At 35.8% G+C, this 25,907-nt stretch overlaps 1 protein-coding gene across 5 annotated transcripts in view; it reads right to left on the bottom strand.

Annotated features, from left to right (window-relative positions):
• Positions 1 to 25,907, bottom strand: part of WDR7 (WD repeat domain 7) — a 363,164-nt gene that overhangs the window by 236,516 nt on the left and 100,741 nt on the right. For 4 of the 5 annotated variants that reach the window (XM_047827886.1, XM_047827884.1, XM_047827883.1 and 1 more), the window contains 4 exons: positions 23,208 to 23,977; positions 21,813 to 21,901; positions 4,439 to 4,557; positions 2,390 to 2,513 (listed from right to left, as the gene is read on the bottom strand). In XM_047827886.1, the coding sequence (XP_047683842.1) occupies positions 2,390 to 2,513; positions 4,439 to 4,557; positions 21,813 to 21,901; positions 23,208 to 23,977 (1,102 nt within the window). Of the gene's footprint in view, positions 1 to 2,389; positions 2,514 to 4,438; positions 4,558 to 7,310; positions 7,410 to 21,812; positions 21,902 to 23,207; positions 23,978 to 25,907 lie in introns of all 5 variants that reach the window. The other variant, XM_047827887.1, reaches the window with a different exon arrangement.

Below are 25,907 nucleotides of genomic sequence, written 5' to 3'. Positions count from 1 at the left end.
TAAGAACAACCTAGTTTCTACTTCAACGATGACGGGAACCAATACAGAGTAATTTTCTTACAGTTATGTTTCTGATTCATTTTGTTGTTGTTAAATTTAATATGGCTAGAAATTACAGTCTGAAATCAGGAGTAGCTAAGGCACATATCTACTCATTCTTCTATCCCCACCGCCACTTTAAGATCTAAGGCTGCTGGAGGAGGCAAGGAATAAAGAGTGGTTAAGACAATAAGTTTTGTAGTCTGACAGTCACTTAGTAACCGAGGGACCTTAAGAAAGTTCTTTAATCTCTCTTGGCCTCAACTAACTCATCTGGTGGGGGAGTGGGGGGGTGGGCAGTGACACTAGTCCCTAGTTTACAGGCTTACTGCAGCGGTTTAATGAAATAACGCAGACCAGGCACTTAGCAAAAGCCTGACAGAGAAAGTGTTCAATTAATGGTAGGTATTGTGATTATTTTCCTTATACCGTATCCTCTCTGGACCCTCTAATAGACCTCTCACCTAGCAACATATACATTCTTATCATTGTTTCAGGGAGTAATTTGTGACTACATTACACTTTTATCTTGTACCAAACTCATTCTCTTCTTTCCAGGAAAATAAAACAAAATGGCATTCACCACCATTGTTAATGGTACCTCTCTTCCCAAACTGTCAAGAATACACTGCACGCATCTTCGGAGTTTTCATAGACCTTTCGGGGTAGTCTGTAATCAAGCCTTAGAAATACCTTCTATTCCACTCTATGTACATCTAGGTCTCGGTCGCATCTCCCCTCCATAGTAGCTGCCCAACTACTTATTCTGCTTCAGCCCACTCTCCCACTGCAGTCCATTCCAAATAAAGGTGTCCGGAAATGGTTTCTCAATATTCCATAACAGCGTTCTCCTTTCAAAAGGACCTCCGATGATTTGCTAATGTTTCCTCTTCAATGTAGTCTACAGTGTTTTACTCACAGTTTGTCCTTAAATTGAGGCATCTTTTATTCAATAAAGTTTACGATGAGCCGATGAGCTGTTTTCCAGAATATTATAAAACTAATAGCCGCAAGTTACTGAACAAATAGCACTGTTCAGGGCTCTTCAAATACGAGAGTCACCACTGACAAACAGCTGGTAGAGTTATACCAGTTGTAACAATTATAGTCCTTTTGTACTGTCATGTATTGTCTGTCTTGACACGTATAGTGAGCATCTTATTACCAAGAGCTTCGTATTGGCAAAAATCATTTAAAACGAAGCCACCTGAGACCCAGGCCAAATTTTCAAAGTAAAAAGTTTTAAAAGTTTCATTGAGAATTTAGCCAAAATAAAATAAAATAAAATAAAACAAAATAAAATAAAACTGATTTTGTTTCATACTGCATTTGACCTAGCAGCATGATTACCAAGATTTGATGCTGCAAAAAATATGCAAACCCTTCAAGAACTTTTCCCAAGGTCTTTCCCAATCCGTTCAAATTATTTTCTTCTAAAAGATCTTCACGAATTTTCTTTCTTAACAGTACACTGGTCTAACTCTACCCAATCTTTATTTCTTAAGAATTCACAATTCCAACTTCAACTTGGAAAGGATCTACCTTCTACTGCACTTGCATATCATCAGATCACCACACGCTGGCATCCACAAGCATAATAATGCAACAGAGACAGATGCTACTGTTTAAATAGAGTAGGATTTTTGATTGGGATTAATTTTGTAAGAGGGGCACCCGGGTGGCTCAGTCAGTTAAGCGTCCAACTCCCGATTTCAGCTCTGGTCATGATCTCACAGTTTGTGAGATGGAGCGTTGAGTCAGACTCTGCACTGACAGTGCAGAACCTGCTCGGGGTCCTCTCTTTCTCCTTCTCTCTCTCTCTCTCTCTCTCTCTCTCTCTCTCTCTCTCTCTCTCTGCCCTTCCCCTGAGTGCGCTAAGTAAATAAATAAACATTAAAAAAAAAAAAAGAGGTCAGTCCATTAGAGAATATTCTGATATATATTTTTTAAATCAGGGGCGCCTAGGTGGCTCAGTTGGTTGAGCGGCAGACCCGCTCAGGTCATGCTCTCACAGCTCCTAGTTCGAGCCCCACGTCGGGCTCTGTGCTGACAGCTCAGAGCCTGAAGCCTGCTTCAGATTCTGTATCTGCCCCTTCCCTGTTCATGCTCGCTCTGTCTCTCTCAAAAATAAACAAACATTTAAAAAAAATAATAAAAAATAAAAAATAAAATAAAATAAAACTCCAAACCATAGGGATTTGGAAAATGCATGCATAGAATTCAAAGATCCCTTAGTGTGACTTTCAATGACTCACTTTTGATGATAAGTAGTAGTGAGCATATCTGTGAGTTTAGTACTTTCTTCGTACCTAAGCATCGGAAATCGGAAAGCTTTGCAGAGAACTCTTACGTGATATGACATGGTCCATATACTGAGGTAAGTACGGGGCCCAGGCATCAATGGCTTCCTTCCGTCCCGCTTGCTCAATTCTTCTCAGTTCAGCTAGAAGCAGGGCCTGCGCGGCTTCTCTGACCTGAGCAGGAAACAGATCCAAATGAAAAAAACAGAAAGCAGATCAGTTAGTGAGGTGTTTAAAAACTGGAAAGTTCATAATGAAATGAAGCTAGAAAATATACAAGTCACATTAATTTACGGGAGAAAAACTACAGACCAAATAGTGAATTAAGTATTTAAAGCAGAATAAATTGGATGTGAGCAAATGAAAGACATTTTAATGAATGAGCTCGCTGAAAAATATTTTAACACTAATAGACAGAATATGTGAACATTTATGCAGCGTTGGGTTTAAAACTTCATTTTCCAAAGCCTTTGAAACATTCTTGCACTTTCATTTAGCATTTTCACTTTAAAATTTCCATGTCATTGATCCTGTTGAAAGTCACTGTTAGAACTGTTAAATGTATCTTCTCTTTTAGCCTGAAGAAATCTAACCTTATCTAGTGAGTTTCTTTGTATGATATATGCTAAATCGGTATTGTTTGTACAAACGTATGTATAACTCCGCACGATTCATGTGTCCCTAAGACGTGCTTAAACGATTTGTTTTCAACAAATAAGCAAAGTACATTCTTGTGTACTAATATTAGTTCTATAGAAGGAAACTAGTTGTCAAAGTTACATCATCCCAGTTTTTCCTTCAATGCGGCACACAACTTTTATTTTGCAGTTTTAGTGTTCTTTTGGCAAATTACCACAAAGCACAGAGTCAAAGAAGCTAGTCAATTGTCAAGTGGTGTATCAATCAATTTATTAACTCTTTATAACTGAAAACGTATCAGCAGTGTCTGATAAGAGTTTAAATAAAAATTCTTTTTAATTATAACTGATTTTTGAAGTGAATTCAAAAACAAGTCAATGCAAAACCATGAAGATTTGAGTATGGTGCGATTCCACTTGGAGATGAGGGAAGGGAAACCAGATGCAGGGAATATCTATATTTTGGTAAGTTCAAAATCTTGAATGATACAAACTGCTACAGCTAGACAGGTCAAATGCCATAATAAAGGAAATCTCTATAAAACATTTCCAAGTTCCTGGTGATATTACATTCCAAGCAGTATCTAATACAGCAGAAGTCCATTAACACAAAATAACAGCCACCATTTATTGAGCTCCTACCATGTGTCAGGCTCTGTACTTACTGTTTCACTTGCATTATCTGATTTGATCCTGACAGCAATCCCATGAGGAATATATTATTATCCCCACTTTACAAATGAGCTTCAAACAGGTTAAGTAAATTGCCCAGGGTCACAAAGTTAATAATTGGCAGAACTGATATTTAAACCCAGGTCTCTTCGAATTCCAAAGACTTTTATTATAACACAGTACCTTCCACTGGACAATGGCTATTCACTCAGAATTTGATTGGTGTAATTACAACCCAGTGTGTGATTTGGGGGGAGGTGTATGTGAGCATGGATGTATGTGTACAATCCATACAAAAACCAATACTTAAACAGTTCCAGGAAATATATGAAAGCTTTTGTCAAATATTCACTGGATTAAAAAGTAAACAAATTCGCAAGCTGTAACATTACTGTTTGGTATATAAACTTAGAAAAAAAAATCAGAAACCCATATTTTCTGTCACATAATAAACTGGTGAAAAGAAATTAGGTAAGTATTAACCATTTCATCTCAAGTTTACACATGTCTAGGGCGCCTGAGTGGCTCAATCGGTTAAGCATCCGACTTCGGCTCAGGTCATGATCTTATGGCTTGTGAGTTCGAGCCCCGCGTTGGGCTCTGTGCTGACAGCTCAGAGCCTGGAGCCTGCTTCAGATTCTGTGTCTTTGCCTCTCTCTCTCTCTGCCCCTCCCCCGCTCACACTCTGTCTCTCTCTGTCTCTCAAAAATAAATAAACATTAAAAAAAAATTTACACATGTCTAATGCGTTCATGTTTTTGTTTTCTAGCCATATCACAACGACGTTACCTCCAAGCATCGATCTTGCCATCTCCGAGCCAGCATCTCTAGAAGTGGAGGCCTAAACTTGTCCAATCCCAGCAGGTCTGGCAGCATAACACAATGCATAGCAGCCAACTGACTCCATCCTGTTAAAATGTAACATAGTATAAATACTTTAAACATTTTGGCATTCCCTAAAGATTTTTCTTCAAATATACCAAAAACCAAAAAAAAAAAAAAAAAAAAAAAGAGGGCAAATGTGCTAAATTGTATTGTTAAGGATTTCCACTTTTATTAGATATTTTATACAAAGAATTATATCAAATGTAGTTCATCTCTAAATCAAGTAATTGGTACTTATAAAAACTTTCAAAGTCTTAAATAAAAATAAATTTCCTCATAAAGTACATTCAAATTCTACAAGGAAAACAAATTTCTAAACAGTCCCTCGAAGATAAAATATATTCAGGGTTGAGAAAGTGTAGAAATAAACATGTACTAGAGTAATAGACTTAAAACCACTTTCAGTTAAAAGGGCATTCACACAGATATCCAAAGATAAGTTCGTGTCACTTAAGGCCTGGCCATCTGTGTATGACCACCTTATCAGTCAACAGAGATGTCTTCTCTTGTCTGTCACAGGGCCTTTAATTAATACTTATCGACCTCTTTTCTTACAAAGTGAACCAGATATTTAAACACAATCATAACTGAGTAACATAACATCAACTTTGAGGGGAAATATGAATTCAGACATTTCATAAAATAAAAACTGGATAATCTAAAATTTACAAAATCTTAAGCATCATTAACTTTAATTTATGGGAATAAAAGTTATTTTTTCCAAAATTCTAATCCATAATATGAAACTTAAGTATATGAAGAAAACAAACACTGTAAGTCGCTGCGATGTCTAAAAGCAACGCTACCCAGACATTCTCAAATAGTCATTTCAACCCTGTTTTAAAGGTGTCTGAAAAATATATACACAATAAATGCTTCAGCCTTCCCAAATCACTCATGAAGCCACTATTAATCCACAATAATTACCGTAACACCTTCTGGGGATAATATTTAAAGAAAAATGACCAAGAATGAATGCAAAAAGAATTGTCTATTACCATATACAAGCTGGGTTATCTGTGATCGCAGAATTTTAACAAATCAATGTTTTGAAGTCATCTAAACTGTAGTCTTCTAAAACAACAAGAACCCAGGGTGCCTGTGTGGCTCTGCCGGTTGGGCGTCCGACTTTGGCTCAGGTCATGATCTCACGGTTCATGAGTTTGAGCCCTGCATCAGGCTCTGTGCTGACAGCTCAGAGTCTGGAGTCTGCTTTAGATTCTGTGTCTCCCTCTCCCGTCCCGTCTCCTGCTTGCGCACTCTCTCTCTCAAAATAAATAAACATTAAAAAAATAATAAAAATTTAAAAAATAAAATAATAAGAACCCTACCATAAAATTCAAAACTATTACTGGGATTGTTAAAAAAGAGAGAGAGAGAGAGAGAGAGAGAGAGAGAGAGAGAGAGAGAGAAAGGGGGAGAAGGAGAATGAGTGACAGATAAGCCACCTATCTAAAAATTCATCCTTTCAATAAGAAAATTCTCATCAACTGAGAATATATGATTACATAACTTAGGTGATGAGCACATACATTTTAGATTACAATTTCTTTCCAAAGAGGATATATATACATATATAGAGGATATGTACATATATATCTATACACACGCAAATATATATGTAAACATAAGTTACCACCTAATAATTTCTTTAAGTGCTTTAATGTCTCATGAAAGTATGAAGCATATTTATGAGCTAAATTTTAATAGGATAATGATTCTCACCATGGTCCAAAGTCAACAGCTTTTTTTTTGAACAAATTACTATCTTTCACAATAGCTTAACAAACATGACCGTAACTATTTTTGCTAAAACCCAGTCTTAACATACTAACCTTAGTACATGCCTATGACAGGGAAGCCAAACAAAAACTAAGTTACACTTTGGTGTTCCTGTGTTTTCTTTCCAAACAAGTGCTACTTAGAACATGAGCTCTCTATACTTAATGGATATTGTACCATTCTTTCCAGTTGAATGGACTGGTAATGCTGCTTTTTAATAAAGAGTCCGAATCAATCTGGGTTACGTTTGAGATTTTGTAAATTTCTTCCTTTTTATATTATACATCCTGGTGAAGGCTAAGCCCATGATGTAAGTCAGAGCTCACAAGTTCTGCTAGGCTTCCAGGCAGTATAAATAATCCTCGTGGGAAAAAAAGGTTTGTGGATTCCATTCACATTTTCAGAGCTCCAAAAATACTTGCAACTAGTCTAAATCCACAGGGATAATATGGTAGTCTAACTACATCTTAAAAATTGAAATTATGGATTTTTGCCTCATCCAGAAACAGAAACAGTAAGGAGGATAAACAGGTGAATTCCTCACAGTCTGTAATCACTGGTGCTAATCAACATTCTGAAGACTTTTCATATGAGAATGTAGAGAGGCCCCTCACATCTCCCCCCCCCACCTCAGAGTAATGGTACATGCAAAATAAACTCATTAGTTCTAACACCAGAGATCACATGACAAACATCACTATGAAAACCAATCCACCTTTTAATATCTACTGCACATCAAAGATTGGCATCTCTGCCCTTCTTTATTTAACAGCATTCTAGATTACAAGAAACACAAGTACGCCAGCCACGAGTAGCATTACATTTTCGTAACTGGTCCTCAGCACTGACATTAGCAAATCAAGTTATAAAACGGAAACTTTTGGATATCACATATAACAAAACAGATAAATGTATAAATTAGATAAAAAGAACATGTCATATCAGAATAAAGCACAGACTGAGAGGGAGTTGTTAGAAAGTTGAGAGAGAATACCTTCATTTACTAAGAAACAGGTATGTAAAGCAGGAGTGGAAGCAGGGTCAGAGCCAGAGTGATCAGCATCAGACCGAGCGGAAATGACAGGAGCAGGAACTTGCAGAGAAAACAGAAGAAATAAAGAGGAGAGAATTGAGGTACAGCGGCTTCTGAAAAAAAGCTCAGTATTAGTGAAGAATGAAAAACAAAATTGGCAAAACATAGTAAATGGAGAACTGAAAAATGATGTTTTAATCAGAAGGGCATGATTGTCAAGGATTACAGCAGGGAAAGGTTACATCTGGACAGTAACCACATTGTAGTTCAAATTCCATTTAATATTCAAATTTATCAATGTATCAGCTAATATAAAAAACAGTGCTAAAACAACTAAGACTACAATAAAAAATGACAGACATTAAGGATTAGCAAAAATACAATCCAATTTTTAAAATGTACCACATACTGAAAAGTTTTTGCTGGTCTTCATATTGTCGATTACATTTTTCTAATAATTTATTTCCTAACTTTACGTGTAAGTTATTTTCTTAACATCTGAAACCAGCATCCACTGAGATCATTTCAATTTTCCACACTCATTTTATAAAAATACAATTTAAAACACACCAACTTGTATAGAATATATGTTCTTTTGTGAGAAGAACCCTAACATAGCTTCATTCTTTGAAGTTTAAAAAATATTTTTTATGATACAAATGCTTTATATTATAAATTACTGAGTGTTCTAATCCTTATATAATACATGCAACAACCCGCACCCCACACCCCCAAAAAGTAATGTTACCAGGAAAATGTTTCAGCTTAAATTATCATATGAAAAGGCAAAAAGACCGTATGGCACACACATTCTACAACTGGAGGTCAATGTTAAGATTTAGAGGTCACCATTTGACACTTCCTTCCTATGGAGAAATTACCATATGTCATGCACAAGCATCTTCAAATTAATCCCTCTCCTTTCTTCTGTCATTGAACAGCAATAGGTTTGGGCTCCTGAACAGATTAAGCATTGTCCACTGAATGATATGTTTGTTTTTCATGCAGTGAAGTTCCTTTGTAGCTACAGGACAGCTGCATGAAAACAACTTTTCATAATTTCCACACAAATGCGTCATAATGTCAATCAGGCACGCGTGAGGTGGTAAACAGCACAACTAAGAGAAGCACATGAACAGTAATAAAAAGCAGGAAATCCAACTCCATAAACCCTAAGAAGCACATCTTGCACATATGAAAGTTTCATTTGGGAAATTATATATTTTTTTTTATTATCACAGGCCTGTTTTTTGTTCCTTATGAAATTAAAATGACTTTATAATGTTATGTTTATGAAAAACAGAGCTTTTAATGGCATATTTCATAAGATCTTCAAGAATTCTATTGTAATCTTATAAAGAAATCTCAAATATTTCTATGTTCCACTTAATAAATTTTTCATTTTTTAAATCATTTTTAATTATGAATTCAGTTATTATGGCCTAGAAAATATTCACTTCCTTATGCAAAAAAGTTGGCAAGCCTGGTTGGCGAAGAGAAAATTGTCAGGCTTTAGCTTTCATGCTACCAAAATTGTTGACAAAGTTCCTCTGGTGATTTTCAACAAGTGGGACTTTTTTCCTTTTTAAGAGAAATTATAGAAAAGGAGAAATTATCATCATCCCTCAAAAGGCTGTGGTGACTGTGTCTGATTTTTCTCTTAAGTGAGAGGACGCCAGAATTAGAACGTGAGGAAATTCAATACAAATGAATAAAAGTGCAGGACAGAGTGACCATTACCCTGGCCAGGACAAATAAGTAGTGGGATAAAAGCACATCTTCTCTAAGTCACAGCATAAAGGAAAGCAGAAATGCTACTGAGGAAACTGCTAGAATAAGTAATAATAGGTCTTAATAGAATAATGTTCAATATATGTAAGTTTATTTTTGTAATACATGTAAGATTGTTTTTAAAAATCTCTGCATCACCAAAAAATATTTCATTCAGCCTACTTCATAACTAAAACTGCAGAATCTAGAACTACTTTTATAATTAATTGAGAATACTCAAATTCTACTTGAGCTTTCAAAACTGTTCACACACAGAAAAAAAATCAGCAACAGAAATTTAAAAAGTACTACTTCTAAAATAAAAAGCTCAAGATTTAATGACAAATAAAAATCTGAAGAGGTCATATGTAGCACTGAGTATTAAAAATTTATACCATAAAGCATAAATGAGCATTTGGTTTCTTAAAAAAAGCAGCAATGATAATGATCAACTGGCTTTCTCTTATTAAGGATTTAGTAAAACTTAAGGGCAAAGTCTCAACGCAACTTCCAGTGATGATAGAAGTGGCATAAGTTCTATTATTTTACCTAGGAAATGTCCTTAATTTCGCAGCTAAGAGCCTCTCTGACTACCTACTATCACATGAACAGATAGGCAAAGATAAATGAACCCATGGGGTTAACACACACGTGCACACATGCGCTCTCGCTTCCCATTAGATAGCATATATACATGTACAATACCCAGGGTTTTCTGTTTTTGAATAAGCCTATTTCAGTCTTCATATGAAATCGGACTCTGAATTCCAGTGTTCCCTACTGCCACTGTGACATGAAGAATGTATCAAGGACAGAAAGTGAACTTACTTTAGGTAGCAAGTTATTGGTCTAAACCTCATTAGCCTCCTGGCACAAGAACACAAATAGCCCTTTCAATACATTTTTTAGGCGGAAAAAAAAATCTAGAAGATAAAGATTTCTGTAAAACCAAACGGAATGCTTAAAGAAGTTTTTCCAAAGCTTAACACTAACAAATAATTAACACTTTTAATAATGAATCACTTTATCTAAAGAGCTGTGTGATAATCATAAAGCGTGGAGAGGGGTGGATAGAGGAGAAGGAGGCGTTCCACACTAAGTCTTCCATCCAAGAGAGATCTTAGAGTAACATCTGCCCTTTTATAAACTTCCTTTATGTCTACACTTCTGTGTCTCAGGGAGTTGAGCATTCTCATCATCTTTTCAATCAACATGAAGCATTAGGATACATTGTTGATCAAGCAGTCTACAGAAAAAAGGGTTTCCTTAAAACACCGTGGAGAAAGAGCACAAAAAGTCTAACGGCAATAAGGAAGTACAAAGGTCCAGGAAATAGAGAGGATAAGCACCTACCGTAAAGCAGAACGAATTAGCGGCCCAAGATGCTGTTCTGACAGACATACATCAAGGCGAAATAACAGGTGCTGATAACGTTTGAAAAATAGTAACTCTACTTAACCTATAGGTCACCACTGGATTATATCAGACTTGGAATAAGTTCAGATGCAATGACTTGGCCTGTAACTCCAGCCAGTGTTCAAAAAGTAAAACGTAAAAGAATGTTTAAAAATCCCACTTCTGTAAAAGGTCTCCTTCATTACTAATATCCAAGATACATAAATGAGCTAAGACCCAAAACAATGGGGGCTGGGGGGGAGAGTCTGAAGTTTACTGCAGTGAAAGTAAGGCTATTAAAATTTTCTATTTCGGGGCGCCTGGGTGGCGCAGGTTAAGCGTCCAACTTCAGCCAGGTCACGATCTCGCGGTTCGTGAGTTCGAGCCCCGCGTCGGGCTCTGGGCTGATGGCTCGGAGCCTGGAGCCTGTTTCGGATTCTGTGTCTCCCTCTCTCTCTGCCCCTCCCCCGTTCATGCTCTGTCTCTCTCTGTCCCAAAAATAAATAAACATTGAAAAAAAAATTTAAAAAAATAAATAAATAAATAAAATTTTCTATTTCATTTAATTAACAATAAGCCCCTACTATGTGCCAGATATTGGGCTAAGCATACAAAGAACTCATAAAGATTAGCCAAAGTTACTCTGTTACTGAGAGTCTGGCAGGAAAAGCAAATAACTAATTAAAATATTATCATAAATTACACTTGTCTGAATCTCCTCCGGTACATAGAAGCTCCTTGAAGGCAGAGATTTGTTATGTCAGCCTTGTAGATTCAGCACCTAGTTACTGACATACTGACACTAGAAACATAGAGAGAAGGTATCTATAGATCCATTCATTCAAGTATTTATTGAGTACCTTCTGTGTACCAGTCACTGTTCAAAGCACTTGTGCCAAATTAGTGAACAGAAAGAATAAAAGTCTGTCCTTTGAGCTTCCAAAGACCAAAGTGACATGCCAATTTTTATTAAAAGGCATATAAATTCAAACACAAAATTTTAAGGAGTCTTCAGGTCCATCCAATAACCTGATATATGTACTCCATATATGTTTCTTGCTATACAGACCCTGGAAAAAGATGGTGAGAAATTATTGGTTAATTTACATAAATGCTTCCTGAAATAATTTAACAATGACTACTTCCTACTTCAAGTTTAGACAACCTAAATTAAATACATTTCTGAAAAATAAAACAGCAGATATCGTTACATAACCTTAGAACCTTAAATTGCTTGGATTTGCTTCCACACCTACCACTAAGTAAAGACAAAACTACCAGCACAGACACAGGGTCACAATCAAGATAAGCACTAGAGACACAGACCAAAGACTTATGCCATGAGATTACTGAATTGATCAAGAGAAGTACAGTACGTCAGAATGTAGAGAAGCCTAAAGCGATGGGCAGATTTAGGGCTGTATAACCATGAACAAAAAGTTAGTCTGACAACTCTGATCCCTTTCTCAAGTGAGATGTTTTATAAAGCGCACAATTGAGTATCTAATAAATAAAAACTGTCTCTATCAAAAAGTACATGACTTGTCAGTAAATGTTAATTATTGGCAAAGACTGAATTAACAAGCCCACTGCTAGACAAAATAAACCTCTTGTGAAGAAATTATTTTCCAATGAAATACCCGGATAATGTGTATGAGAAATTATGTTAGCTGAACTCTCCAGATCCTCTTTATTCTCAGACCCAAATGTCTATGAAAGGTCCAATCCCCAGCTAAAGTCTTTACTCTGTATAGATTATTTTGCAGCTGAACAAGTATTAGCCGACATGTAAGTGACAGTTTATCGAAAAGGAGCATATTCATGTTTGCAATCCAGCTTGAAAAATGGATTGTGAGTCAATGTGCACTGCAGTGGGAGTCAGGAAAAGAAAACATAAGGAGAGGAAAATGTTTAAAAGAAAACCAAGGTAAGAGAAGTCAGAGCAGAAAGACGAAATATAATACCCTAACTGTTGAACTGTAGTCCAAGAACTCAGAGCTTTTGTCCATTCTCTGACCACTTCTTATCCTAAACTGGTTGTTTTATGTTCATGAGTTATCTACTAGATATATAGATATATAGATATAGATATCGATATAGGTATAGGTATAGGTATAGGTATAGGTATAGGTATAGGTATATAGATACACACACACACACATACACACTACTTAAGAGAGTATACATCAGAATAATCTTTCTAATGTCCTAAATAGAGATGTTTGGAGAAAAAAGTGCTCAACAATTTTTTTGTTAAAGAGATAATTACTCCATATTTTCAATATTCAAATAGAAAGTGGGTTTCCTGATGCCATCCTAAAATATTTTACTGTAACTCTCACTACACGTTGCTAACCTTTATTTACTTTAAAAGATAAGCGTCTGTGCTATTCCAAATGGAAACTCCTAAGTCTACCTTAAATAAATGCTTTAGAAAAAGACTCAATTCTCTTCACTACTCTCAAAACATGATGCTTTATGAGAAGCAACATTAAAGCTTTCCTACTGTAACATTCTCAGAACTAACCAAGTGAGTAAACTGAATACTGTAATGGTGGTGAAGTACACAATGTATCGTGACAATGTCACAAAGTACGCTGGACCCCTTGTATCTGCTGCTATGGTTACAGAGGGAGAAAACTGTCAGCCAAGAAGAAACATCAACTATAAAGAATGATAATGAAGATGGTAATGATGAGGACAAGAAATAAAATCTCTAACAGGCACTGGTCTTAAATGAAGCTCTAAACTAATTAAATGAAGGAGTGTGGCCTGCCACTGATTTGTACTGGATAATCTGGAAGATATTTTCAGTGGATTCAGAACAAAAATACGTGTTATTGTAGAAAAAGCACAGATCTAGAGTTAAAAGGTGTTATTGTATCCTAATCACACCTCCATAACTAACCATACTTTAAATCAGTCTTTTAGCTTTGTGAACCCGTTTCCATTTCTCCCTGAAGTAATGGCTATAAAAATATTACAACACTATGTAACATAAAGAATATTTACCTTGGGGTGCCTGGGTGGCTCAGCTGGATAAGCGCACGACCTCAGGTCATGATCTTGCGGTTCATGGGTTCAAGCCCCGCATCAGGCTTTGTGCTGACAGCTCAGAGCCTGGAGCCTGCCTCAGATTCTGTGTTTCCCTCTCTTTCTGCCCCTCCCCTGCACATGCTCATGCCCATGCTCTGTCTCTCTCTCAAAAATAAATAAACATTAAAAAAATAAAAGAATATTTACTTTATGAAGTAATAGTATATTTAGAACATTTTGGAGGCACCCTGGGTGGTTCAGTCAGTGAAGCATCCGACTCTTGATTTCAGCTCAGGTCATGATCTCATGGTTCATGGGTTCAAGCTCCACATGGGGCTCTGTACTGACAGTGCACAGTCTACTTGGGATTCTCTCCCTCCCTCTCTCTGACCCTCCCACGTGCTTGCTCACTCTCTCTCTCTCTCTCTCATCCTCTCTCTCTCTCTCAAAATAACTAAATAAACTTAAAAAAAAATGTTTAAAGTAAAGGGAGAGGACCTTCCACTTCTGGCCAAGATGGAGTAACATGAAATAGACTTATAATACCATCTAAAATAACCCCCACCCAAAAAATACATAAAAAAACAACAGTTTCAAGCCACTGGACATCAAATGATGATGGACTAAAAGTGAGGAGTTGGGAGACAAACAGCTCTATGATTACCCCCATTTATTGCCTTGTTGGGAGTTTCTAGACCAACATATAGGAAAGAGGATTTAGGAAGAGCCCAACAGTTTCCCTGAGCTAAGGAGACAGAGCTGAGAGTCTCAGGAAACCAGAGCAGCCAGAATCCACAGGAAGAGAAGAGAACTTCAAAGATCAAGGTTCTTCAGATGTCCCCCTCAAATATTCAGCAGAGCACAATCAGTTCATGTGTGTGAGGAAACTACTAAAGTATATGTGTGTTGCTCCCACTAGCCAGACTGGAAAATTCAGAATTCATGGGGTACCAGATACTCAGGAAGGTCTGGCCTGAGTAATGGGAAATTAGCCTTAGACAGAACATGACTCCACACCCACCTAACAAATCATAAAAGCAAGACCAGAAAAAGATCAAACTGCTTCCAAGTAACTTAACTGCATCCAGAATATAGCTTAAAATTTTTTTATAACAATATAAAAACATTAAGTACCCAACAAGGTGAAATTCAAATATCTGCCACTTAACAATGATTACCAGGCACACAAAGAAGCAGGAAAGTACAGTCCATGATGAGGAGAGGAAAAGTCAATTAAAAACAACCCCAAACTGACAGAGATGTCAAAATTATCAAATAAGAGTATTAAAACAGTTATTATAACTGTAATTCATATATTGAAAAAAGTTACATAGAGACAATGAGAATATAAAAAAAAAAGATTCAATTCAAAATTGTGAACATGAAAATCATAATATCTGAGATGAAAAATACACTGATTGGGCTTAATAGCAGTTTGGATATTGCTAGAAAATATGAATGAACTTGAAGACATTGCAACAGAAACTACCTAATCAAAACACAGAGAGGAAAAAAATCCAAAAATAAAGCATCAATGAGCTATGAAACAATTTCAAGTGGCCTAATGTACATATAATTTGAGTCCAATAAAGAGAGAAGAGAGGAGAGGAAAGAAAGATTATTTGGAGAAATAATGGTGAGAAATATTTTAACTTAATAAAAACTACAAAAATAAGCTTAATAAACCGCAACCACAAGAAACATAAAACTACACCAAGAAGCCTCATAAGCAAATGGCTCAAAACCAAATAAAGAGAAACTCTTTACAACAAGTAGTAAAAAAAAACTTTTTAAATGTTAGTTATATACAGAGATAGATACAAATGGCATCAGATTTCTTGTTAAAAACAATGCAAATGAGAAGACAATAAAGTATCATTTCTAAAGTACTGAAAGATACAAATGGTCAATGTAAAATTCTATACCAAAAATATCTTCCAAAGTCAAAAGCAAATAAAGATGTTTTCAGACATAAAGCTGAAAGAACAGCAGACCTTCACTACAAGAAATGTTAAAGCAAGTACTTTAGACAGAAAAAAAAAAAAATTATACCAGATAAAAATCCAGATCTATACAGAGGAATGAAGAGCAGCAAAAATGGTAATTACATACATAGGTAAATATATATGGTTTTTGTCTATTTAAATCTCCATAAAATACAACTGACTATTAAATAATAGTGATATTTAAGGTTTATAATATACCAAAATGTAAATTACAAGACAAAAATCGCACAAAGGCCAGGAAGTAAAATATGCAAGTAAAACATTTTACAATTTTTATATTTAATGTTAAATGGTAGGGGCACCCGAGTGGCTCAGTCAGTTAAGCATCCAACTTTGGCTCAGGTCATGATCTTTGATTGTTCAGAGTTTGAGCCCCGTGTCAGGCTCTATGCTGACAGCTCAGAGCCTGGAGCCTGTTTCAGATTGTCTCCCTCCTTCCCTCTCTCTCTCTCTACCCCTCCCTGACTCACTCTCTCTCAAAAATAAACACTAAAAAAATTTTTTTAAATGTTAAATGGTAATAATACCACTTAAAGGTACACTGTGATAAGTTAAAGATCTATGTAAACTAGAAACTCTAAAATTGCCACTAAAATAACAAAACTTTAGCTTATAAGCCAATAAAGGAGATAAAGTGGTATAATAAAAAAAAAGATCCCATTAATCTGAAAAACAGCAGAAAAAGGAAAAGAAGGAACAAAGAACAGATGAGACAAGGAGAAAAGAGAGCAGAAAGATGGACTCAAACCTAACCATGTCAACAAACACATTACATGTAAGTGGTTTAAACACCACAGTTAAAAAGCAGGCCATGTTGTCCATAAAGAAACACACTTTAAAAAAAATTTTTTTCAACGTTTATTTATTTTTGGGACAGAGAGAGACAGAGCATGAACGGGGGAGGGGCAGAGAGAGAGGGAGACACAGAATCAGAAACAGGCTCCAGGCTCCGAGCCATCAACCCAGAGCCTGACGCGGGGCTTGAACTCACGGACCGCGAGATCGTGACCTGGCTGAAGTCGGACGCTTAACCAACTGCGCCACCCAGGCGCCCCAAGAAACACACTTTAAATGTAAAGATGCAAAATGGGTGAAAAGTAAAAGGATGGAAAAATATATACCATGCTAATAATAGTAACCAAAAAATGCTAAAATGGCTACATTATTATAAACAAAGTAGATTTTCAAAGCAAAAGACATTATCAAGGATAAAGAGATCATTTCATGAGACAAGTAAAAACAAAAAAAAAGTCAGTAAGAAATAACAATTCTAAAGGTTTATGTGCCTAATAAGAGAGATTCATAAAACATGAAGCAAAAACTAACATACAGATGCAAGGAGGAGTAAAAAAAAATCCACAATCACTGCCAGACTACTCAGGAAAAGAAAGAAAATTCATAAATTATAAATGACAGAAATGGGAGAGGGGATATCTTTTCAAATCCTACATATAGGATATTAAAAGAAAAATAAGAGAATATTAAACTTTTTGCCAATAACTTTGACACAAACTACCAAAGTTCACTCAAGATGAAATAATAATTAAAAAAGAAAAACATCTAAATAACCCTAATCTATTAAAACATCTAAATTTGCAGTTAAGACCCTTCCCATAGAGAAAACTCCAGGTCCACATACTTTCACTAGTGCACTAGATCAAACAACTAAGAAATAATATCATTCCTACACAAACCCTTCCAGAAAATACACACACACAAAAGGATAACATGCTAACTCCAGCATTATACTGTTACAAAATTGAACAAAGAACATTAACAGAAATGAAAATTGTAGACCAAAATCCCTCATAAATGTAGCAAACTCTTAACAAATTTTAGCAAATTATATCCAACAATCCAGAAGAAGAATAATTCATCATGACCAAGTGTGGTCTACCCTAGGATCACAAGGTTGTTTTAAAATTCAAAAGTTCATGTCCTTTGTCTTAGGAAAGTAAAGGAGAAAACTCATTTGCTAATTTCAACAAATGCAAAAAAAACCATGTGACCCAGTCTAACATCATAAAAAATTTCTCAACAAACTAGGAAGAGAAGGTAACTTCCTTAACATCCTCCTCATCTAAGAAGAACCTGCAGCTAACATCATACTTAATAAAGACTGAATGCTTTAACCTATGGTTGGGAACAGGCAAAGATGTCTACTCTAACTTCTTCAATTCAACATCATGCTCTAACTCCTTATCTGCGCAATAAGGTAAGAAAAATAAAATGCACTGTCTCAAAAGAAGTAAAATTGTCTTTATTCACAGATGACATTATTTTGGGCATATACTCTGAAGAAAGAAGGGATAAAAATTGGTAAGTAACCACCCATGTTAGAAAGTTAAAAAAAAAAAAAAGCCTATTAAATCCAAAGAATGTAGAAGAGCTGACTTCAGTGAAGTTGGAAAAAATATGCACTAGAAAGGATACACAAAGACACAGTGGATTCATTAAAATAACTAATAAGGTCCATAAGCCCCTGATGAGACTGATCAAAAAAAAAGAAAGAAGATACAAATGATTAACATAAGAAATAAAAATGGTGACATCACTACAGATATTAAAGAAATTTAAAAGATAATATATTTTCCTAGGACAGCAAATTTAAAAGAACTGGAAAAATCACTGAATATGAATTAATGAAACAGACACAAGAACAGAAAATTTGAAGTGTCACATGACAATGAGAGAAATGAAACCCAGAATTTAAAAACTTCCCACCAAAAAAACATCTAGATCTAAATCCAACCAATTCTGCTGCACATTTATGGAAGAGATAATGCCAGTCTTATTCAAATTCTACCTGAAAATAGAAAAGGAGGAAAGATCCCTTAATCAACTTTTTGAAACTTGAGTAATGTAATACTTTATAAGGGCATCAGTGTATGTATATATATACATACACTGCAACTATATAAGACAATAATGCATCACAACAGATTAAATGGAAAAATTATATATTCATCTCAAGATAGAAAAAGCATGATAAAACCCAACATACACTGAAGATATAAACACTTAGCAAAGGAATAATGGAGAGTTAATTTCGTAGACATTACCATATGGGAAATATCAGAATTATGAAAGCTTAGAAATTTTCCCTTTGGGAAAACACTGGGAATAGAAAAAGTATCCCATATGACTGTCCATAAAGTCCAACTAATCTACAAATAAAGCATTACAAATAATAGTTGCATTTAGCATGACTGCTTGATACAAGGTCAATATATAAAAATCATCTGCATTTCTGTGCCAGAGGCAAAGAAAACAAAATATCCAATACCAGTTACAAGAATATTTTTAAAATCCATATCTAGGAATAAATCTAAAGTATGTAAGACCTCTACACAGAAAACTCTAAGAGTTAACATAGCTGTATCAGACCTAAAAAAAATAGGAATAGGGCTGAGTTGAATATGTTAAATATACTGAATGAATGAATCCCACAAAGATACTAATTCTCCCCAAACTCATCTACAAATTCAATAAAATGGCAGTTGAAATCATAACAGGTTTTTGTAACTATTAACAAACTAGCTTTAAACTGACAACTGAGAAATTCAAAGAAACAAGCATAGCCATAACATGATTTAAGAATAAGGTGGAAAGACTTGATCTACTGAATACCAAGTTTTATTACAAAGCTACAGTAATTAAGGCACAAGGATATACAAGCAAATCAATGGGCACAAACAGTCCCAGGAACAAATCATATCAAAGAATATTTAATGGGGGCGCCTGGGTGGCTCAGTCAGTTAAGCGCTCAGGTCATGATCTCATGGTTTGTGAGGTTTGTGAGTTCAAACCCTGCGTTGAGCTTTGCACTGTCAGTGCCTGCCTGGGATTCTCTAAGAACATTTTATTTATGCCAAAGATGGCACTGCAAAGCAGTGGGGAATGAATCGTCTCTTTAATAAATCATGCTGGACTAATATGGTATTATATGGAGGAAAAAAATGAAACAGGACCCCTGTTTCCCTTTATACCCAGAACTGAATTCTAGGCAGATTGGAGATCTAAATAAAAAGGGGAAAACAAAAAATCTCCTAAGACAGAATGGCCTCGTGATATCAGGGTAACTTCTTAAACAGGACACAAAAATATTAATCATAAATGAAAAAAAAATGTTATATTAGATTCCACTGAAATGGAGAGTGCTGAATTTCAAAGATAGGCATGAAAGGCAAATAAATATTTACAATACATATAACAGAGGGCTCATATTAAGGACAGTCACAGATCAACCCTTACAAGTCATGTTTTTAAAGACAAGATACACAAGTTGGACAGGCACTTCACAAAAGAACATATAAATATGAGCAATAAACACACAAAAAAGTGTTCAACCTTAATGGAAACTGGGGAATGTAAATTAAGCATACGAGAGCCTACTATACACACACCAAGATGGCTAAAGTGAAAAAGATGGAAAATATTCAGGGTTGGCCAGCATATCTCACTGGTGGTGATTGGGAGTTCTTGCCCCATATCCTAGCCAATGCAGCATTTTCCATCTTTTCCATATTAGCCATTTTGAGGGATTCGTATTAGTCACTCACTTAGGAAAACATGACAACATCTGCTAAAGCTGAAGATAAACATATGCAGAAATCCCACTTTTAGTTATAGACACAACAGAAGTACTCATAAGGTACATTAAGATCCAAATGCAAGAATGTTCATGGGATTATTTATGAAAAACAAAAACTGGAAATAATTCAAATGTTTATTGATAGGAAAATGGAGAAACTGTGGTCTATTCATTCAACAGAATACACTACTCCAATAAAAATGAACAATGAAAATGAATAAACTTTAGTCAAATGCAACATCATCAATAAGTCTCACAAAAGCCAAATACAAAACGATACATAACTCCATGCCTGACTGAATTTACATAAAATTCAAAACACAGACAAAATTAAATAGTGTTTAGGGATTTAAACTTAGATGGGTATAACTATAAAGGAAAGAAAAGAAGGAATTTCCCAGAAATCAAGATAGTAGTGACCTTTGGAAGGGGGCATACGATTGGGAGGGAACATACCAGCAACTTCTGGAGCACTGGCAAAGTTCGATTTCTTGTCCAACGCCATAGTCACAAGAGTGTTCAGCATGTAAAAGGACTCACTGAGCTAGATATTTCTGTTCTGTGCACTTTTCTGTACATATATTTCACACAAACACAAGTATAAAGTTGTCCAACCAAAACTTTTCTGTAACACACAGTTATAATAGTTTATATCAAGTTTAATCAGAGGAAGAGCAACAAGAGGGGTGAATATGTAGGGCTGGAATAAAGGATGGGAGGGAGTTGAGAATGTGGGAGCTTTTCTTCCATAATGGGAAGCCAATTTAAACTGAAAAGCAGGCATATATTTAAAGACAGTAAATACTAAATAATAAGCTAAGAGAGAAAAAAGTACTTGTCCTAGGGAAGGGAAAAATTGTAGATAAAAAGTTGGAGGCCTATTGTTTATCTAACAAATCTTGTAGAACTATTCCAGACTCTTTAAACCCGAAAAAACAAAACAAAAACAAAACCTATGGAAAAAAGAAGACCCCGGAAGTCAGCATTTACAAGCAGAACCTTCAGCATCCCATCTCCTGCTCACTTCTTCACTTCTATCACATTCTGAGAGCCAGCATTAACGCTCGGCCTGAAGGGAAACTCAGCAGACCTGACCCCCAACTCTGGTTGCCTCATTTGCTACTCTTAAAATGAATATAAAAGATAATAATGGAAAAGAAACGCAACATTCACTTCCACCTCCTAATGAAAAAGAAAGCTATAGACAAAAGTTAAAGTATATAATAATGTAAACAAAAAGAAAGGATTTCCACTTGTGGATTACAAGGCATGAGCCGCTGGTAAAGAGCAGAAGAGCTACAGTATGAAAATGTGAATTTCAACATTTCTAAATGTAGTTTAAAAATAGGTATCACTTTTAAACTCAGCACACACAATTAACACACTAGTGTTGTCAAGTTAAGGTGCCCCTAATGCATAAAAATTAGGTCAAAGACAGCACAATAAAATTATGTGAAATATGCTCATTTATCAATTTCTAAATAAACCTGATTTATTTTTAACTGACATCTTAATTATCCACATTTACATCTGGAATATAACAACTTTTCTCCCTTTTAACAATGTGAGACAAACAAAATGTTATGATTACACATTAGCTATGCCTCCTGAGTTCCTACAGCTGAAATGTCAGGTCAATTACTTAATAAGATTTAATTTTACCTTGTTTAATCTGTCCTTGCACAATATTACTGGAAGTTGGAGGGGAACCCCTTGCCTTAGAAAGGTCTGGGGTGCTTGGTCGAGGTGGCCTTTAAAAAGAAGAAGAAAATATATATATACTTTCATATTTTCATAAATCTGAAACCATTTAAAATATTAAACTTTCTAGTCCCAAATGAATTGCAAAACACACACAGAACATTTTCAACTTACTTTTCAAAAACCAATGGTTTTTTCCTGCGTCGTACCTATTAACATTTTCCTTTTCAAATTTCAATATATTAAATGATTAGCAAATAGCAAGTAAAAGTTTGACAACTACAATCTGTGCTTTATGCTAGTTTAAGGAATATTTATGAATAGCTTAATGTGCTACCACTGACAAATAAATATCGTAATTAGTCCTTCACTCTTCAATATTAGCATGCTGAGATTTCAGCCCTTCCTCTATCACTGGTCAAACGAATTCATGGAACAATACTTTGAGTTTAGAAGAATTCATCCTTAAAATCTGAAAAAGGAAGTAAGGCATGAGAAATCTTGGACTCCAGAGGCCATGTGTCTCATTTTGAATTCTAGCTCTACCACTTAACTGCTTGTGTGACCTTGGACACATTACTTGACCTGAGTCTCAGTTTTCTTATCTGCAGTAAAAGGATAATAAAAGTACCTACCTTACAGGGTTAAGAGCATTAATGAGATAGTGTCTATAAAGTACTTGCAACAGAACCAGTTACAAGGTAAGTACTACTTAAGGATTTGATTTTTTAAAATTTCTCAATATGATCAACTCTCAATAAAGTATAATAAAACCAGTTTCAAAAGCTATCTTCATGACTTCTGGAAAACAGGTAATAGCAAATCAGGTTAGGCATTCCTGAAATACTAAAATAATACTCTCCTACAATTAAAAGCTGTTTTCTCTTTTCCAATTGAAAAATTCTGACTATACTTCTCACAAAATTCTGAAGCCAATTACTGAACACCTATCTTTCATTATATACGTCACAAAGAGAAGAAGCATTTCAATCAAATACACATTTTGAATTAAATATCAATGCAAACTTTAGGTAGCTACAATCCCAAGATTATATTCACCAAAGACCTAGTCTATAATTCATTTATTAAAGCTGAACTGATACCTACTCCCTTGTTCCAAAATTTTTTTGGAATAGCTACATTGTATCTGAGTGAAGGTTAAACTGTGCGATTTTGTCATGCTTTAAATCATGCATATTGTGTTTTAAAATTTAAAAGAGAAACACTGAGATAATACAATAATGTTAAGGTGGGCAGAGCCAAAAAAATAAAAAACAGCGAGAAAAATAAAACAGGGTTTTTGTTTTGTTCGTTTTTTTGAAATGTGATAATAAAATCAGACTATCATGGTCACACCTGGTAGGACCCTTCTTCATATGATCACCAATAAACGTTGCGTTGGTCATACTCATTAACGTATTTGCCAAAGATATGATAGACAGTAGATGCTGGGTGGTGACGGCTCGGGACACTCCGTAAGTTCCCTTTCCTGCGCCCTCGGCTGCTGGCAGCTTCCTTCCTACTTCCGCTTTCCCATGTGATAGTTTACAAGCAGGCTGATTATAACCAGGAAGCATCAATGACATATGACCTCCTCGAGACAGGAGACCAAAAGATACTGTGCAATGGGGTTTCAGCATTCCAAGGCGATCAAGACAAACTTCATCCAGAACTTCATTTAAACCCCAGGCGTGAAGACAGGACATGAACAATTTTGCAGTGTCCATTGTTAAATTATATTCTAATAGGGTCAATGGCTTAGATTTGCTGGCCCGGTATTCTGGATCGCTTTCTTCCCTCCTCTGCCTCATTATCTCCTCATCCTCCTCTTCATCATCAAGGAGATGTTCCTTTATGTTCTCTTTGATGGTTTCTTTCACTTGTTGGAAGAGAACCGCTGCTCGTTTTCCAGTTAGAAAAGAGCCCCCTTTGTCTGAACTGCCAGATGCTTTTTGCAAATTCTCTGGGGAAATAAGCGCGGTATTCGGCCTAGAGGCTTCTTCAGTCAAGAGTTGAATAATCAACGCTTCCACATCAAAGAAAAGCACATGTATGTCCGGATCTGTTAGGTTTGTCTTTATTGCTTGAACCATCAGGGAGTTATGGGAATATTTAGGTAAATTCCCCTGCAATAAACATTTTAAAAAAATGGTTATAATATAAAACGTTTAATCTCATACATCCATTAATGAATAATAAGTAGTGGAATCTGAATGCTTATCAAGCTGTCTTTTTAGGTACGCCTATCATTAAAAGCAACACACGAACTTTGCCAATCGGCAGCATGTAAAAGATATGAATTTATATGAGAACTTTATGCTGAAATAATTAGAAAACTGTCCATTTTTAAAACAAGAAAATTTTGTTATTAAGCAGGGAGTTTTTTTTACTCAAAGAACAGACGAAAAATAGTTTCAATAACTTCTGTGCAAAGTCTATCTCTGGGAATGAACTCTGGTCTACCTGACAGAAGAGGCTACTTGTCACTCATGGCAACTCATCCCTTTAAGTTGCTGTACCTTCTTCTACTTTACCTTCACACTCTCCCTGTTCACAGATTCTTTTCCCTCAACAGACAACGGGCTCAAGTCTACCCAGACTCTAACAAAAAGTGCTATCCTTTGACCATGCCCCTCTCTTCTACTGATCTCTCTCCCCCCTACAGCCCCTATTTCCAAATACATGGAAAGGAGCAGGGTAATCCAAGGCAACTCTCAGTCCCACTCCTCCTCGAGCTCTTTGGAGTATCTGACATTGTTATTTTTGCTGGGTGAGTGAGAAAGCATAAATCACAAAAATAAAAAGCTCTCCCAGCTTCCTGGAGAACACCTTCCCGGTGAGCCTTCTAATTCTGACCACCCTTCTCAGTCAGCTGCCTTGAAAACTCATCCATCCTTCCACTTTAGGACTAACACTTGTATGCGGATGGCTCCCTAATTTCTATCAGCAGCCAGACCAGCTTCCTGGAGTTGTAATCCTCTAATCACACTGCTTGTATCTAGATGTTCCATAGCACCTCATCTTAATATGTGATGACCAGCCTGCCACTGCAGTACCAGACCATCAGTGGAGAATCATTCCCCTTCCATTGTGTCCCCACATCCAGACCCTTATTTTCTCCTCTCAGCAGGGTTCACTGCCCCTAGTCTCTCCTTATTCCAGTCCACCTCCCTGGAGGCACAAGACTTCTTTCTGATGCACAGATCCAATCACATCACTCTTCAGTCAAAAAGCTGCCACTGTTATGGATTATGAAGAGAAATGGAAAATACAGATTAAAAACTAAGTCAAAATACAGATGAATAGATTTGATCTCAAGATGAGAGAGGGCTTTCTAAACATACTTAAACTTAAAATTCACTACTGTAAAAGCAAGAGGCAAGAAACAGGAAAATGTGCCAAAAATAAGACTGATAGAGTTACATTCTATACAAATATTTCTTAAAATCAGCAAGAAAAATACTAATGCCCAAATAAAAGGGGAATACCGTAAAGATCAAGGACACCTCCCAGTAAAAGAAACAAAGAATCAATATATATAGGGAAAAACCAGCTCAAACTAGTTGTCAGGGAAATAACCGTTAAAATTCAGCAAGTGGTGCTGGGAAAACTGGACAGCAACACGCAGAAGAACGAACCTGGACCACTTTCTTACACCAGACACAAAAGAAACTCAAAATGGATACAAGATACCATTTATAAAATCAGCACACAGTAAACACTAAAAACTACTTAACTTAGCTACGAGTATAGTGAAAGTCAAACCCACATACTGCAGGCATGAATTTAAACAGGAAACTTCTAGAAGAGCAATGTGGCGAAATACACTGCAAGCCCTTAGACTGTTTGATCCAGTGCAGTTATTTCTAGAACCCGATCTTACATAGTCAGAAATACAGACAAGGATTGATGTACAAAGATGCTCGGTGAAATGGTAGCCATTATTTTAAATTGAAACCTAAGTAATCTAACAATAAGGAAACAGGTAAATAATTTAAGGGTAGCCATATAACAGAATAAATACTGCAATCACCACAAATCATGCTTTCTGGGCAC

Source organism: Prionailurus viverrinus, chromosome D3, assembly GCF_022837055.1.
Source record: "Prionailurus viverrinus isolate Anna chromosome D3, UM_Priviv_1.0, whole genome shotgun sequence".
In the NCBI taxonomy this organism is placed as follows: domain Eukaryota; kingdom Metazoa; phylum Chordata; class Mammalia; order Carnivora; family Felidae; genus Prionailurus; species Prionailurus viverrinus.
Note: the sequence above shows the minus strand (reverse complement) of the source record. Positions and strands in the feature narration are given on the sequence as shown.